Here is a 17,301-nt window from a genome sequence, read left to right as displayed (position 1 = left end):
TATGTGTGTGTGTTTTAAGATGGTATGTTCAAGCTAAGACAACTCGTATGTGTGTGTTTTAAGATGGGATGTTTCAAGTTCAGGCAACTCGTATGTGTGTGTTTTAAGATGGGATGTTTCAAGTTCAGGCAACTCGTATGTGTGTGAAATCACGTGACGTATCATCTGATGCCTGATTGCATAAAAATTAAGCGAGAGGATGACGAATATTATTTTATACCAACGGAGTTCTACTATAATCCTAGAAATTATACTGTAATTAATTGAGCAGTCTATTATATGTAGATTACAACAAAAAGGAGGGTTCCTAGACTTGTTCTTATCACGTTTTACCTCGGTAATATATGGAAAACATATTATTTAGGTGAGCTCCTAGCAAAGAAGGAAATGATCCATCAATTTAAATATTCACTTGTTATAATGTATTTCCAATAAGATCTGAGAGGGCTCATTCATTTAAATATATTTTTCTGTTTTAACGCAACTAGAGAAAGGGGGCAGATATTTTTCTTAATGCTTTTTGTATAATGAAGATAACCTATTCATTTAGTTATAATCTTTCTCCATGAGCAGCTAGTTTAGACTAGGGTTACCATTTAAATTTAAAGTTATCTTAAGTATTGCCCCCTCCATTGATCGCTCAGCGATAAGCATAAGGGCTTATAACGCAAAACTTGGGTCGGAGATCAAACCCAGCGGTGCCACAGAGCAGATAGTTAGTTGTACAGATTTGCGCTTAAACAAACAAACCAGCTAGGTATCAGATATTCACAGAGATACATAAATGATGTCAGTGTATCTTTACGAGCTTGTGGTGTTCATGTTGATTGTGGTAACCCTAGTTTAAAACACTAAAGTCGCACATTATGTAGCCCTCAACTTCAAGAAATATAACAGTTGAGTAATTAAGTTAGTAAGCTTGATCTATTATGAGAACCTGTGTTATAATTATTTATATAAATGTGTCACTTCCTTTTCAGCTACCCAGATAAGCGATTTTCATAAAGCTCGCCTGTGCCTGATAGAATAAGAGTCATTTCGTTGAATGAAGAACTATACCAATTATATGTTTTGTGTGTTTTTGAGAGCAGAAGTTTTTAATGCAGAACTAATAATGAATGATTTTATTCCAGAATATTTTAAAGAATTTTCCCTCGCGCGACTTTATGCTTTCAGGCTGTTGTTACAATATAATCACACTGTTATTACAAACTACGTGAAACAAACGTTACATAAGGTAATATCGGGGTTTTGCACCAGTCAGACACATCTTGTGCGATATTTATTTAAAAAGTTGTCGTTAAGTGTCATTAAATTTTAGAACTAAAATTACTAGAAACGTTATAAACATTACGCTGAACAATGATGCTTTGTGTGATTGTAAAATGTTTTTACAATTTATTTAGAAAAAATAAAAAAAGTTATTGCTTCTAAAATTCTAAATATATGAAGATAGCAGTACTTGGTTTAGAGGCACGTGGAAGAGATGCACGTTCTCTAGCTTGGGGCTGCCAAATCCCAATCAGGAGGAACAGGTAGGTTGAAGTCCCCCCAACGGAAGGGGTGGTCCTACCCTCCTGGTCTCCCCTCCCCAAACCCAAGCTTTTCAATTAATATTTAAGAAACTTTCAAGGTGTTTATTCACACTGAATTTAATGTGGGAGGGGATTGCACTGGGCGGATTTATAATAGTGTTATTGTGTTTATTTTAATTTTCATGTTTCATCATTATTTTTGCGCTTAAAAAATTCAAGCTAGAAATATATATTTTTTTACGTAAAGAATATAGAGGCTACTGTTATTTCATATTGGCTTTAACTTTTTGGATAGAACTTTAATATCTGGAAAGTTAAGCTTTAATGACCGTACAGACATTTTGAGATTAGTGTCATTGTATTTGATTTTGAATTCAACTGTTTTCTATTTTATATATATATGTGCATTTCTTTCTTTGTGAGTCGTCATGTTCAAACTGAAAATGAAAATGAAATATTTAATAAGTGGGTCCAGTTTATCATGATGTCATGAAACCAGCGAACATTTACACGAACGACGGAGGTTAGCAGGACCAACAATTGTAATGCTTAAGCTATTTTTAACATTATTTTAGGGGGAAAATGGATGTTGTGTCTCCCCAACAAGATAGGCTGTAGCATAGGGTGCTGCCCCACAGATCAGGACGGTAGGCGCCCCTAACTCTATCATCAATATTTTTAGTTTAAAAAGTAGGTTTTGTGTTTAAAGACTTCATTGTCATACAGCATTTGGTTTCAACCGAATGGTAACATTTGTAGTTGGTACAAGATCAATTAATATGAGAGGTAAAATAGTCACTCACTTTAAACCTTCGCAGTATGCTCTGTTTCGTGTAAATTGGTCACTACTGAGGACAATTCTGCGAAGTGAGTTAGAAAGTAATCGATTTGTCAGTTGATATTAACGATCACCTTATGAAGTTATGTAAGTTTGATTATCAGAGTTGCATACGTCATTTAAACTATATACATTTCCAAAAGTACGTGCTGTTTTTAAATTGGAATTGTCAGGCTATTTCTTAATTAATTTTCATATTCATTTATAACAAAGAGTGTTTGGAAAATAACAGACTGTATGTAAAAAAATTAATAAAAGTCACAAATTTGCACAGTGATGAATTATGCATTTTCGCTTCTTTATAACAAGAAAAACATAAAAGTAATATTTTAAAAAGAATATTCGAGATATACTCATGTATTTTACATGAATCTACAGACTCGTGGTCTCGAGAACAACAAACTATAGGAAAACTTCGTGTATCGCCGATTTTACGATCTCTCTAATAACGCCAGGTCGTAAAACTGTGTGTATCACTTGATCACCATCTCCTGTTCTCGCCTCTTGTCTCTCTCCTTCACCTGCCTGAGGTTATGCTTTACCAACGGGATAAGAGACAGACTAGGACATACAGTCGTAAAACAGTCACATGTAGTGTTAAATGTTTCAAGAATTAAGTATTTTCTCTCTCTCTCACACACACACACGTTTAAATCAGACATGTCGTAGCAACGTCTTTATTTTGTCCTGACATTGATCCTAGATGAAACTTACTCTGTGATGGTTACATTTTCAACGTTTAAACCAGACATGTCGTAGCAACGTCTTTATTTTGTCCTGACATTGATCCTAGATGAAACTTACTCTGTGATGGTTACATTTTCAACGTTTAAACCAGACATGTCGTAACAACGTTTATTTTGTCCTGATATTGATCCTAAATGAAACCTACTCTGTGATGGTTACATTTTCAACGTAATCTAATTTTGAAACATGGAAATTGATGAAACTATTTTAAAACATACACACATACGAGTTGTCTTAGCTTGAAACATGCCATCTTAAAACACAGAATTCAGCCTACGTTAGTAAATTAGCATTTGGTAGATGTGGATTTACATCTTTGTAATTTTAACATTTCACTTCAATATTGAGTATAGCCACACACAAAAACCAATGTTCATAAAGTCCTCATGTGAAAGATATACGTTAAGGCGCCTTTGTGCTGACTCATGGGCATCTGGTATACAAATATCTTACATGAGCATGTTCTGACATCATTGTAGGGGAGCTGTGTTGTTCCTTTTCACATGTAGAATGTGCATCAATGGGCATCTGGTATACAAATATCTTACATGAGCATGTTCTGACATCATTGTAGGGGAGCTGTGTTGTTCCTTTTCACATGTAGAATGTGCATCAATGGGCATCTGGCATAGAAGCACCTTACAAAGCATCTTTCTTAAACAACTGTACAATATGTCGAAGTCTGTACCCAAAGAGTAAGGACAGCCAGAACTGGCAGATCCCTGAATACAACACTAACGGCTACTTGAATCATACAGTGCCTTTTTTTATTCTCCGGAACACAACATTGACAGCCACTTAAATCATACAGTGATTTTTATCCCCCTGAATACAACACTAACGGCTACTTGAATCATACAGGGATTTTTTTATTCTCCGGAATACAACACTAACGGCTACTTGAATCATACAGTGCCTTTTTTATTCTCCGGAATACAACACTAACGGCTACTTGAATCATACAGTGCCTTTTGTATTCCCCGGAATACAATGTTAACGATCACTTAAATTATGCAGTACTTTTTATTCCCCGAAAAAGTACATAGTTTGGAACTTTATCAACTGTTTCTCATTTTTCGTTTTTTTTTTCATCCCGAAATGAAGAGTGTTAGGGTTTTGTATGTAGACAAGTATTCTTCATTGATCAAACCTCAACCCATCTTAATATGTGTGCGTTCTAAAATTCCAAAACTCCATAATTCCAGAACAAACATTCACACTGTGTACTCAATACAAACTATTTTTCCAATTTGTATATAGTTCTTTGAAACGTATTACATAAATGATTCTAATGGACAGAAAAACATGCATGATTGGTTGGAACAGTTTATTTGTTAAGCAATCTTATTTTCTGTGAATAAAGTATCGAGGATGCTTAACTCGCACGACTTCTCTGTGAAATAACACAACTTGTATACAGTTTACAGCTTTACTCGTTTTAAGCTTAAAGTTTTAGTTCCTTTGCTTATGAAATAGAGCCAATATCTATTGTATTGGAGTGATATCCTCCATGATGATCGGAAAACATACACGTTCCAAAAATCAAAAGACAAAGCTACGAAACCATATAACCCGAGCGCTTTCAAAAGTGGACCTTTCTTCATCAGAAAAAGACTAGGAATAACTGTGCACAGTTAATTAAATGTGATTAAAAGTGGAGTGACGTCATGGTAGACCACCATTGCAACCTGGAAGTGTTTTGATTAGCTTTAAAAGGGTTGTTGCACGTGTGACTCATTTCCGTTGTGCAATACGACAGGAAACGATAATGTTATATATAAAGTTTTGTTTGTTGTTAAGCACAAAGCTACACAATGGGCTATCTGTGCTTAGTAATATAATATCCTTGGTATTGTTAAGCTGTTGGTGGAGTTCACTTGAACGGATGACGATCGATATGAAAGCTATACTTAGCTTTATCAAAATCACAGACTAGCACAGAAAACACACCTTCCACTAAGTATTACTTACGAGTGAAAAAATATATATATATTTGTTAAAACTAGCAGATTCTTGTTGAAACAATTCAACATAATTTTACTAAAAATAATGATGAATAAATATGAAATGTGCAGCAATCCAATGTATTGTATCATAGCGTATATACAATATGATTGTCTAGTGGGTCGTTTACAAACGTCTTTTATCATTCCATGTGTTAATTCAATTATGAAAATTGCATTGCGTTTGTTTTTAAACAAAGGAGACCGATTGCAATGCATTGTTGGCAAAAATGATTTCGATGCAACGAGTGCATCCAGCACAATAGAGCGCTCAGGTTCATTAAGTAACTTTGGGGATTTTTTTTCCGCTGGATGGCATCATTCCATATTATTTTAGTGAGTGCAGGAAAATAGCGCGTTTTGACAATTGTCATTTCTATAAGAACTGTCAAAGGAGAGATATTCAATTCAAATCAATTTATTCGACATGGTACAATAAAATCATGCATTTATATAATACTAAGATGATATATAAACCAAACAACAACAAATGTATTCTCAAACACTCTTTATGCGTTTTTCCGTTCATGCTCTAATTTTCGAAAAATTTCTCTCAGTCGACGGAAGAACTACCATTTGTTTTCGTGAAATTCCCTCACAAAAAGAAGCTTTTTTTTTTATTCTTAAGATTTTTCTCAGATTGAAATCTTAGGTATTGAAAAAAATGAATTATTTTCCTGTAATCTAATCTTGAAAGTAAGCATTCTGGAATATGTATTTCATTTTTCTACGATTAACTATCAAGAGATACAGGTAGCGACAGACATTTGGCTTTTATACATATAGATATTTTTTAGAGGCATAGCAATATGTAAAACGTAAACTTGAATATTTGGAAGAAAGTAGAAGAATAGTGTGTCAGACACGTATTAGGTCGCGCCCCCTTTTCTTTCTCTGTAATACACTTTACCCCCCCCCCCCGAAGTACTTTAAAAAATTAATAACGTGATATACATCCAGCCAATGGTAACAGTTATAAATTTAGTTTAGAAAAAAAACGAAAAAAAACGTGTTACAGACGATTCTCACCGCCCCCCCCCCCAAAAAAAAAGATCCGGTTGCGTTCTCAGGGTGGCCCCCATTGTTTGAAAATGACTGTACTAGAAGACACATTGTACTCTATAATGAAATATTTGACATTTATCCAGTAGCCTTTTTAGGGTTAATATCAAACATTTAGGTGTTACGACTTTAGTATCGGAATGTGATGCATAAAAGCTATGATCATCTAGTTTTAGAGATAATTGCCCGTTTTGAAACATTGTATATGCGAGATGTGATGAATTTTTTAAATTTTCATTGTATTAAATTATAAAGCTGTTTAGTAATGAATGTTGTTAACATATAACTTATTAATATTTCTTACAAAATTGTAGACTGTTTCTTGTGTTGTGGACCACACTTCACTTATGTGTCTAAAAAATTTAGGAGTATTTAATTAACTAAATTTAAATAATTATCTACGACTCAAGAAAGTGAAATTTAGAAGTCAGTTAAAACTTCAAACCACTTAAACTGTCACACTTTAAAGTAAAAGATTCAAGTGGTTCATGGTTATTGTGAACTGGTGTAATAATTTAAAACATTTCAAAAAATCTTATTGCTTTTATAGCGTAATATGCTTGAGTTATTCACGATAAACGATAGGTGTTTTCCAGAAATAATGAGGGTTTTGTAAGCTTAGTTTTCACTACGTTTCGCTTGCGTGTACCCTGTTTCCCTACTTTAAAAGGATTATCGTACCTTTTGTTTAAGCACAAGATATCAGCCTAATGTCGTGTTGCCGAATTGTTTGTTGTTTTTATTTAGTTATTGATGTATGTATTTACATCTACATTCAGATATTTGTATGAGAAAATAATATGTTATTTTTCACTGAACATTATTTTAATATAATGATTTGAAAAACTTCTAAAGTTAAGGTAAGTAACTATTTAGTAGAAATACAGTTCTGTGATAGAAGAACCCACTGTCATAGTGTCGCCACCTTTATCAAACTACATATCAGAGTCGATAACAGTTTACAAACTGCACGTGTGCCTTCGTAACACGTCAGCTACAAAATCTTAAAAAAAGTGCAAAAGTAAACGAAACTTTAGTTTCAGATAGTAAATTTGCCATAATCGTTTCTACAATAATCAAAACATTTTTTTTAAATTTAGTTTTAAGAGGTTATGTAGTGTCTAAAAAAGATAGCAGACACGACTAACCTTTCAGGACGGAGCAGACTGTAAAACCTAAAGTTGGTAAAACAAGTAACATATGAAGAAAGACAAAGAAATATATACATAAACAAACAATAAAAAAAACATACAAGCCGACAAACAGTATTAGGGTCTGAAATTCGCGTCGTTCAGTCGACTGTGACTAGTTAGGAGGCCACAGGCCGCCGACTAGGATAGCAAACAATGAACATATTTATAATTTAATCGGCTGAACATGCTGATTAGAATTTTAAGCATTTTTCTTATTTTACTTTTTCGTCAAACGTGTGCTTTTTTTTTAATTACAGTTGTATTTTCATCTCATGAAAGTATTCTTTATTTCAATCTCCCAAATGTAGTCTCTAATTTTCTGGGAATCCCTTACCTATTTTTAAACATTAAGGGAAATCCAAGTGACGTCAGAAGTGAAAAGGAGGTTTCTGAAACGTGCCCCCCCCCCCAGTGGCACAGCGGAATGTCTGCGGACTTACAACGCTAGAATCCGGGTTTCGATACCCGTGGTGGGCAGAGCACAGATAGCCCATTGTCTAGCTTTGTGCTTAATTCCAAACAAACAAACGGAAACATGTGAATGTGGGAATCGATCCAAACGAAGTGTGACGAAAATTAACATCTCAGACCTTTTGGTCTGTGTTAAAAAATAATAAGCTGTTCATTTCCAGTGTGATATAATCAAAAACTGTTGTTTTCCATTGAAGAGTTTTGTTTAATTTTACACATACATGGACGTATATGCAATTGTGTCTTTCTTTAAAAAATTCACATCTGCAGTTGATAAAATGTAATTAACATACATATACTTGTTCTTAGAATGGACCAGTTAAACCTGATAAGGACTAGTTAGAATTCTTGGAGGACCAGTCATTTTGGACCCTGATATATTCCTATTTACATTACAGTTTCTAGTTGCTGTAGTGTATGGTATGCGTCAAAGAACTAACGCCGTCGTGCAAGAAGTTTTGAGAGATTTTATTATTTTACATTTATCATAGTTAAATGGAGCTATTAGCCCACACTAGTCATGATTGGCTGGTATGGAAAGATATATGAAAATATCACTTCTACTGTTATGTGCATTCTTACGTGTTTTCAGTTTTATACATGGCAGCGTTTTAGGCTCGATTTGTTTATGACAGAAACATGTCAGTAAATGTGTTGTACAACATTGGGCAATAAAGATTTTTCGGATTTATACATGCTAATGTTAATCAAATGAAGAGGATCGAAGTTACCTGTGGCCCTTTATTGACTTCGAGAGTGGTCAGCAGAGTGACCATTGATACCGTATTGCGCAGTTTGTTTCAATGTATTCAGCCCGATACTCAACTGGTTTCAATCATAAAGTCCACTTGGAATTAGGCCTAGCAGATAACAAGATTTCGAAGTTATGATCCTTGTTTTATAGCTGCATCCTGTTGCATTACTTGTATGCATATTAGACCTAATTACCATTTGAATGTTTTCATGCAGTTACCATAACTTACAAACCAGTAGTTTGACATAGAGGTGTCTCAGCAAACCTTTTAAACATCAAGTTAGTAGTAACTTAATGCACAAGCAAAACACTATACAAATAATAGCAAATTAAAACTTGTTTCTTTAAAAAACACAAACCTTTTTCAAATTTTTAGCCAAACTTAAAGAGTATTAATTCAGTGTCATTTTACTCGATTACTACTCCCCTCCCCCCCCTTTTTTTTTTTTCCACGGTATTTTTGAAATCCTCCCCACCCGTTTTGAACATATTCCTCACAATAGAACCACTCCCTGCTTGTCCTTGGAACGTTATCTCTAACCTGATGAGAACGTCATGTAAAAGCCTCTCTTTATTGTTGTAACGAACTAACGCATCTCGTGGAATGCAAGTGCTGCCAAAATGAAATTATGTAGGCTTTTCGATCGCACTCGTCACACTTAAAATCAGCGTTCTTGAGCTGTTGGTCGGACAGTGTTGCAGAGATGAACAACGGTTCTATCCTTAACTCTATTTCATTTGTAACTATTAGCAATAATATTACTAACATTTGTTTATTCTATATAAAAGCCATTTCTTCATGCCAAATTTAAATATATAACTTTAGTTTTTCTTATTGATAACTGTTTCATATATTTATTTATTAAATGGCTTTTTAAAAAAGAAAGTCACCTGTGTGAGAGATTTTCTGTGAAAAATGTATATTTAGCTTTAATAATTCGTGATTTTCTAACTACATTATTACATGGGATAGAACGCGGTTTAAGTCATCATAAGGTTGAGCCACACAGCTAACACTTTCGTCCTAATAGATGTAGAAGTAAATACAAATTTTCCAGATCTCAAGAAACGTATTGCAGGTCTTCCAGTCTCTGATATATTTTACTGCATGGCGAAGAGATTCTACCTAAAACATTATTAAAAAACTGTTCAAAACATTAATTTTGACTATTTTTCAAACACTTTTCCCGACTTGAAAAATATCATTAGTGGTATATCTAATCGATATGTAGGTGTATGGTTACTTATGTAGGTGTGTAGTTACTGTATTGATTGGCACTGTAAGTGTAAAAGTCATCATCTGGTATGTTGCAAGACAAAAAGTAGTTCTACTTATCGTCATTTAGTATTAATGTAATGAGGTCAGTTAGTTCATCCGTCTCCTAGTTTTATTTTATTTTAATTAAGATAATGTTGCTGTTATTAAGACACAGTTAAACGTGATGTCACAAATAGGCTTCACTAATTGAGAAGATGCATTTGTGTTATTATACAGAGTTCATTTTCCATACTCCTAACTTAACTTTTTTTACTTAAAATTATAAATATATTATTTGTGTTCATTATAATTTATGTACCAATAGTAGGCAAAAATAGTACATTTGTAAAAATTATGCATTAAGGTTAAGAGTGTATAATAACTCTTGGTATAGGTTCCGGTGTTCAAAATTGGAAGATCTTTTACATTTGTATGTCAAAGTTAACTTAAAATATCGTTTTTTTTTTCTTCATTTATAGGTTGTGATTATTGGCAGTAGAATACGTTTAATTTTTAATCATGTAAATGGTAATCCTGACGTCTGAATGAAAAAGTGTTGAGACAAAATTTAAGAATGACGTGGTTTGCGATTTTTAAATTTAGTATACGTATATAACAATAAAAATAAGTTTTTAATTTTTATTAGTTTCTGCCGTCATAAGGAATTTGAAATGGATACTGTATATTAGAAACGACGGTGGTTATCCTTCTCTTGAAGAAATATTGAGAGTAAAAGCGTCATTTTTACTGTTTACTTGATCGGGTGATGGTTAGTGTAGACATGAAAACGTAATTGTTAATCTATACTTGAAGGAGTAATGGGAAAAGGAAGGAATAATGGTGACTAGAAGGGAAAGCGTAATTGTATACGCGAAAGGAACAAAGGTGTAGACGTGAAAGGGATGATGGTAGCTGCATACTTGAAAGAGTTATAGCAGTTTGTATTTAGCTGGGGGAATGTAGTTATTGACTCTGGATATTAGTATAGTTTTATTCCTATTAGAATACTAAACGATATTTCCGTTTTATGGTTAATATAATGTTTTTTATCTGTTAATGGATGTAACTGTTATCTTTGAAAACTTAACAGTGCATAATTGTAAGTGGTTCTATTTTCTTCCAGTGCTGGGCCCAAAGGAGACAATTTGTACGAGTGGGTGTCCACTATCCTGGGCCCCCCAGGTTCTGTTTATGAAGGAGGGGTGTTCTTTTTAGATATTCACTTCTCACCAGAATATCCATTCAAACCTCCAAAAGTAAGCAGTGTTGTACTGGTATATAGGTTATTCACTTGTATCAGAAAGGTAATTATGACATTTTTTTGTCAGTGGGTGGGCCAGCCTAAGTGAAAAATTGAAGTTATTAATGTAGTATATAAGATATTGCCATGTCACGTGTGGGTTTGTTTACATGCATGTGCTCACACATGTATATAAGTATTGGAAATAAATATGGAAACAATGAATCAAGTGCAACTATCACGGGTTTGTTCCTCCTCTGTTGTATGAAAGTGAAATGAACCAATTTGTTGATTGTTTAAATTGTAAGTAACTGTTGTTATTCAGCCAACCAAACACCAACATAATGCCGATAAAAGTACTCAGTCAAATTATTCCCAGTAGTAATGTGGTGAGTACACTTATTGCTCTCTGTAGAAATCAAGAGTTCTGGTTGGTGAAGGTGAATCATTGCAACAGATCCAGGTAAAATTTCAGATCTGTAGGAAGAAAATATGTAAAATTAGTATTGTTGATAATATAATAGGTCGGTAAAACGTCTAAACTCCTCAAAAGTGATATTAAGTAACTCCAGGTATGCTCTTTACTTGATATGTGGCAATCCAGTAAAGATCTTGTCAGTGACCTCATTCATTCTTAAGTACAGATGTGAATGTTTCCTCTGGAACAGTAAGATACACATTAGCATGAAGTGGATATGTAGCTGCTCAAAAACCACTGCTTGGGGAGGTTACCTAAGCTAATGGGATGAGAAAAGGTGGATGATGGTGCCCTTTACAGATGAATTTAAGTTTTTTGTCAACAATCAATGGAAACAGGAGAATGGTATCATGTGACTAGAAGTTGTTTATGATTGTTATGGAACAATAGTTATACAGACAGTTGAGTATTCTTGCATGATAAAAAGTTCAAAATGCCTCATTTTTGGAAGACTAATATTAACCACGAGATCCTTTAAGGGTTTTTCCTCCCTCGATTTCCTACAATTGACCTTCCATACAAGAACTTACCACTGTAACATATACAGTGAAACATGATGGGGACCAACACAAATGTGCTGCATTCAACCAGCAGTGTTGAAGATCTACATAAAATTAATAGCTCTGATGGCTGACAAGTATAATCAAATTATTATTCAACATTTCATTTCTTCATGAACAAGGTCTGTAGGGTAGGGATTCACTCATCTTCCAGTAAGACAGTAATCCTAAGCATGCAGCTAATGTGATGAAATGATACCTGGTATTTTGATGGAACACTTGCAATCATGGCTTGGCCTACATAAGGCTTTTATGTGGAAACTGAGATAGTCAAATGCCAACTAAACAATTTGTCTGAATTGTGAGGAATAATACAGACCATATGGAACATTATTTCACATTTATACATTGATAAACTTATGACATAATAAAAACAAGGCTTACTGCTCTTTTTTTTTTAGAGCAAATACAAAATACTAGTAATTTGTGAAACATAATCATAATCCTTTTTTTTGTATATTCTGTAATAACGTATTGCACTAATGATAAATTGGTTGTAAAAAACAAACAGCAGCAAAACAATCATTTAATTCCATTTTTCATTGTTTTTGACTTGTATATATATATATATATATATATATACTACCTGTGTATTTCCAAATTACTTTTAATATTGTATGCTTTTCACATTTTTCTTCTCAGTTTTGAAATATTGTATATATAAGTTAATATGTAAGATAGTACAGTGGAATGATACAAAGTAATTAGAAAATTCAAAACACATTAGTGTTAGATTTTTCATTTTATTTTGATTAACAATAACATTACATATGTCTCAGATCTCAAAAGTCATATTGCGTATAGACAATTGCTGATATAAAAAGGCTTATCACAGCTTTCATTTATTGCCAAGAAATGGTCACGTTTGTACCCAGAGACCCATAAAGTGTTTAAACTTGGAATTACAAGCTAAAATTTATACTCTGCTTTTATGTTTTATTACAATGCATGACTTGCATGCTTTACTAGCAGTGCACATTTTACAGTTATAGGTATTATCTATAAATGGTATCTAAACTTCTGTATTGTCGTCAAACTGTGACAGGAACTTGAGTATAAAACAGTCTCTCTTCGCCCGGTCGTGAAAGAAGGTTGAATACTGAAAAGTATAATACAAATGGAAGACAATGAATGGTTTGAAAAATCAAAGATGTGGATTTGAACAGCAATGAAAAACAACATTAAAAATAGAAATGCAGAAATGGCCAACTCAGGAAATAAGAAGTGTAGAATGAAAAACTGTATTATGTTGATTCATCAACAATTTTGAACAGAAGGCCTGTCAATAATTTTATTATAAGAGACAAAAGATATTTATGCATGTTTCTAATTCAGAGATGTATAAATGAAGCTCTTACACAAAATGTCGGTAGCCAGCATGTTCCAGAGATATATAAATGAAGCTCTTACACAAAACGTCGGTAGCCAGCATGTTCCAGAGATATATAAATGAAGCTCTTACACAAAATGTCGGTAGCCAGCATGTTCCAGAGATATATATAAATGAAGCTCTTACACAAAACGTCGGTAGCCAGCATGTTCCAGAGATATATAAATGAAGCTCTTACACAAAATGTCGGTAGCCAGCATGTTCCAGAGATATATAAATGAAGCTCTTACACAAAACGTCAGAAGCCAAATGACAGGTTTCATTTGCTCCATGGGCAAAAGTTAAACTAAGTTTTATTGCAATGAAAGTATTAACAATTGTTGCTTGAATTCTTCTTAAACTGAATCTATATAGTATACTCTACTCAAGACAATAAAAAGGTTGAAGGCTATTCATTTCACTTTATAAGTTTTTTTCATCAATAACCAAAGATTCTCACACTTGTCAGTGATACCTTTCAGATTCTAAACTGAATGTGATTAGAAGTTATTTATACATTTTATGGGAACAATAGTTATGAAGACAACTCGATAAAAGCTTAAAATGCCTCACTTCTGAAAAACTGATACTAACCACTAGTAATATTATATCTTTATGAGTTGCAGAGGTTGTTTTTTTTAAATCTCTTTTCCCATCCCTGACTTTATATATATGTGTATAGGTAACCTTCCGCACAAGAATTTACCACTGTAACATCAACAGCCAGGGGATCATCTGTCTAGATATCTTGAAGGATAATTGGAGCCCTGCCCTCACTATATCGAAAGTTCTTCTTTCAATATGTTCTCTACTTACTGACTGTAACCCAGGTAAAAATAGCTAGTTCATTTAATACATTGTTTTCTTTAGTTTGTATTTTGCTATCTAACACTGAATATTTTGTGTACATTTTTATTTTTATGAAATATATTGAAACAGCTGATTTCCTATTTATTTATGTGTAATGTTATTAGTTGTGTTTTTCATAATTTAGAATGTGATGTATGAGAAACATTTTGTTTTGCAATACCTTTAATAATTTGTATGTGTGTATCCTAATTTTTTTATATTATTTTAACAAATGCAAATTCTAAAAGCAATTATATTTACTCTTTTCATACACAAAATGTGAATTTTGAATTGAACTTCTGGAACAATATACTTGGACATTTTTATTTTAGAGAACTGTTATTTATGGATTAAAATAATTTCATTTTGTGTATCATGTTCCAAAAACACCCTACTCCTGTTTTTTGTTCTATTTTTCAGAAGTTTATGTAATTAGAATGGTTTTAATGATTTTTCTCATATTACCTATCATTATGCATTGCAGAAGTTCAGAGAATGGTCATTCATTAGTACTGTTAACTAGACAGGTGAACAATTAATTCCTATGTATTATTCCTCTGTATACTCCATTACTGTTAACTAGACAGGTGAACAATTAATTCCTATGTATTATTCCTCTGTATACTCCATTACTGTTAACTAGACAGGTGAACAATTAATTCCTATGTATTATTCCTCTGTATACTCCATTATTGTTAACTAGACAGGTGAACAATTAATTCCTATGTATTATTCCTCTGTAACTAATTCCTGTGTATTACTTCTAATGGAACAATATTATTTGTTAAATCCTCTGCATCCTCCAATACAATTAACTGGACAGTTGAACAACAAATTCCTGTGTAGTCTTCTTAATGGAACAGTGTTATTATTATCTGTTAAACCCTCTGTATCCTCCATTGTTAACTAGACAGTTGAACGGCTAATTCATATGTAGTAATACTAATAGGACAGTTATTGTCTGTTAAATCCTCTGTATCCTCCATTGTTAACTAGACAGTTGAACAGCTAATTCATATGTAGTAATACTAAGAGGACAGTGTTGTTATTATCTGTTAAATCCTCTGTATCCTTCATTATTGTTAACTAGACAGTTGAACAACTAATTTGTGTGTAGTAATACTAATAGGACAGTTATTGTCTGTTAAATCCTCTGTATCCTCCATTGTTAACGAGGCAGTTGAACAGCTAATTCGTATGTAGTAATACTAAGAGGACAGTGTTGTTATTATCTGTTAAATCCTCTGTATCCTTCATTATTGTTAACTAGACAGTAGAATGGCTAATTTGTGTGTAGTAATACTAATAGGACAGTTATTGTCTGTTAAATCCTCGAAAGGTTTAGCAGGAATTTCTATAATCTATTTTCAGTTTTTGCATACTAGTGGGCATTGAGAAGTGTAGTATACAGTAAATCATATATTTATGAACAACCTGTGTGTTAATTCCACTTTCTTGATTAACTTCCTTGCTGTTTGTTAAATGATATAGGTAGAAAAATATGTACATATAGCTTAAAATTTTATCAGATGTTGAATACTGGGTTTTGAGGGTTCGTAAGTTGAATAACTGACGTAATATCTTTCAAACAGTTGAAAATCTCAAACTATTTCGTATGCTGCAAACAATCATTTGAAAATCTGTTTATGTTAGGCATTTTTCACTCTGAATTTGCTAAAGTGATTTGAAACATTTCAGCTTATATTTCCATGAACTAAGAAATAGTCAAAAGGGTTTGTATATCAAATGTTACTGTGTTTTGGTACACAATTGTTATATTCTTAATCATCAGATGTAATAGTGTTTTCATGAGTAACAGTGTCTGTAATTGTGCATGGAATGGAAAACCATATAAGGTGTGTCATTAATGTGAGGGAACTTCATGTATTTTATTAGACAAGGTTATGTAAAAAAAATCAAATTTAGTGTAGAGATAAGGGTAAAACTGAGTTTGTTGCTGTACATTTTTAGACTTTTGTTTGATGAATTATGTGCACCAACTGCTAATTCTTGGGATACTCCTTACCAACGAATAGTGGGATTAACCGTCACATAATAACATTCCTATGACTGAAAGGGTGTTCATGTTCAGTGATGAGATTATAACCCATGACCCATAGGTTGCAAGTCAAGTGTTCTAACCACAAGGCCATGCCAGACCTGTAGACTTTAAAATACATTATTTTTAGACAGAGCTTTTCTAAATGTGTTATTATTGGACAGAGATGAAATCTTTCTTGAGTGCCTTTCCAAAATATATTTTCTTTATTATAAATTCATCCATTTTTCTGTTCTGATATGATGAATGTTTTGTACATAGCATACTCTGGTAAACCATTATTGTTTGGTTCATAAATATAAATGAATCTGTTTCAAGTGGCTTTTAACTATATGCTGGATATATGTGAACCACTTTTGGGCTCGCTCTGATGTACACTACTCAAAAACAATTAAATGGTCATTGGAACTAATAACATTGTAGATATGAAGCAACATTACTATTGTGTAATAATGTCAGTGATCACCCTCAGTTCATTGTTATGAAAATCAGACATCTGATATTTAGTCACATAATCTACAATGTAGATGTTTGGTTATTCAGTTTACACCATATAGTGGTCTCATAGAATCTTGCCTCTTTCTGAATCACAGAGTTCAAAGCACTTCAAATTGTTCATGAATCATGGCTAGACCTCTGAGGAAACATTCACATGTTTCATTCATGCAAAGAACCACCAGACTAATGGAAGCTTGCCAAGTACAGCAGGTTCTAGGGAATTAGTTTCAAATGTGTTAGTGTTGTTAGCAGAATGTGGAATGGCTTCCAAATTAATGTTAAGGCTGTTTGGACACTTGGACAAGGTAATCAATGACACAAGCAAGCCACCACTGAATAAAAAAAGGCACCTGTATGATTCAAGTAGCCGTTAGTGTTGTATTCCGG

The 17,301-nt window shown here is 33.1% G+C and overlaps 1 protein-coding gene across 2 annotated transcripts in view; it reads left to right on the top strand.

Moving 5' to 3' along the window:
- Window positions 1-17,301, top strand: part of LOC106460737 (ubiquitin-conjugating enzyme E2-24 kDa-like) — a 33,329-nt gene that overhangs the window by 11,237 nt on the left and 4,791 nt on the right. For both annotated transcript variants that reach the window (XM_013920473.2, XM_022387516.1), the window contains exons 4-5: window positions 10,985-11,117; window positions 14,191-14,338. In XM_013920473.2, coding sequence (XP_013775927.1) covers window positions 10,985-11,117; window positions 14,191-14,338 — 281 coding nt within the window. The remainder of the gene's footprint in view (window positions 1-10,984; window positions 11,118-14,190; window positions 14,339-17,301) is intronic.

The sequence above is a fragment of the Limulus polyphemus genome, unplaced genomic scaffold (genome assembly GCF_000517525.1).
Source record: "Limulus polyphemus unplaced genomic scaffold, Limulus_polyphemus-2.1.2 Scaffold826, whole genome shotgun sequence".
Lineage (NCBI taxonomy): Eukaryota > Metazoa > Arthropoda > Merostomata > Xiphosura > Limulidae > Limulus > Limulus polyphemus.
Note: the sequence above shows the minus strand (reverse complement) of the source record. Positions and strands in the feature narration are given on the sequence as shown.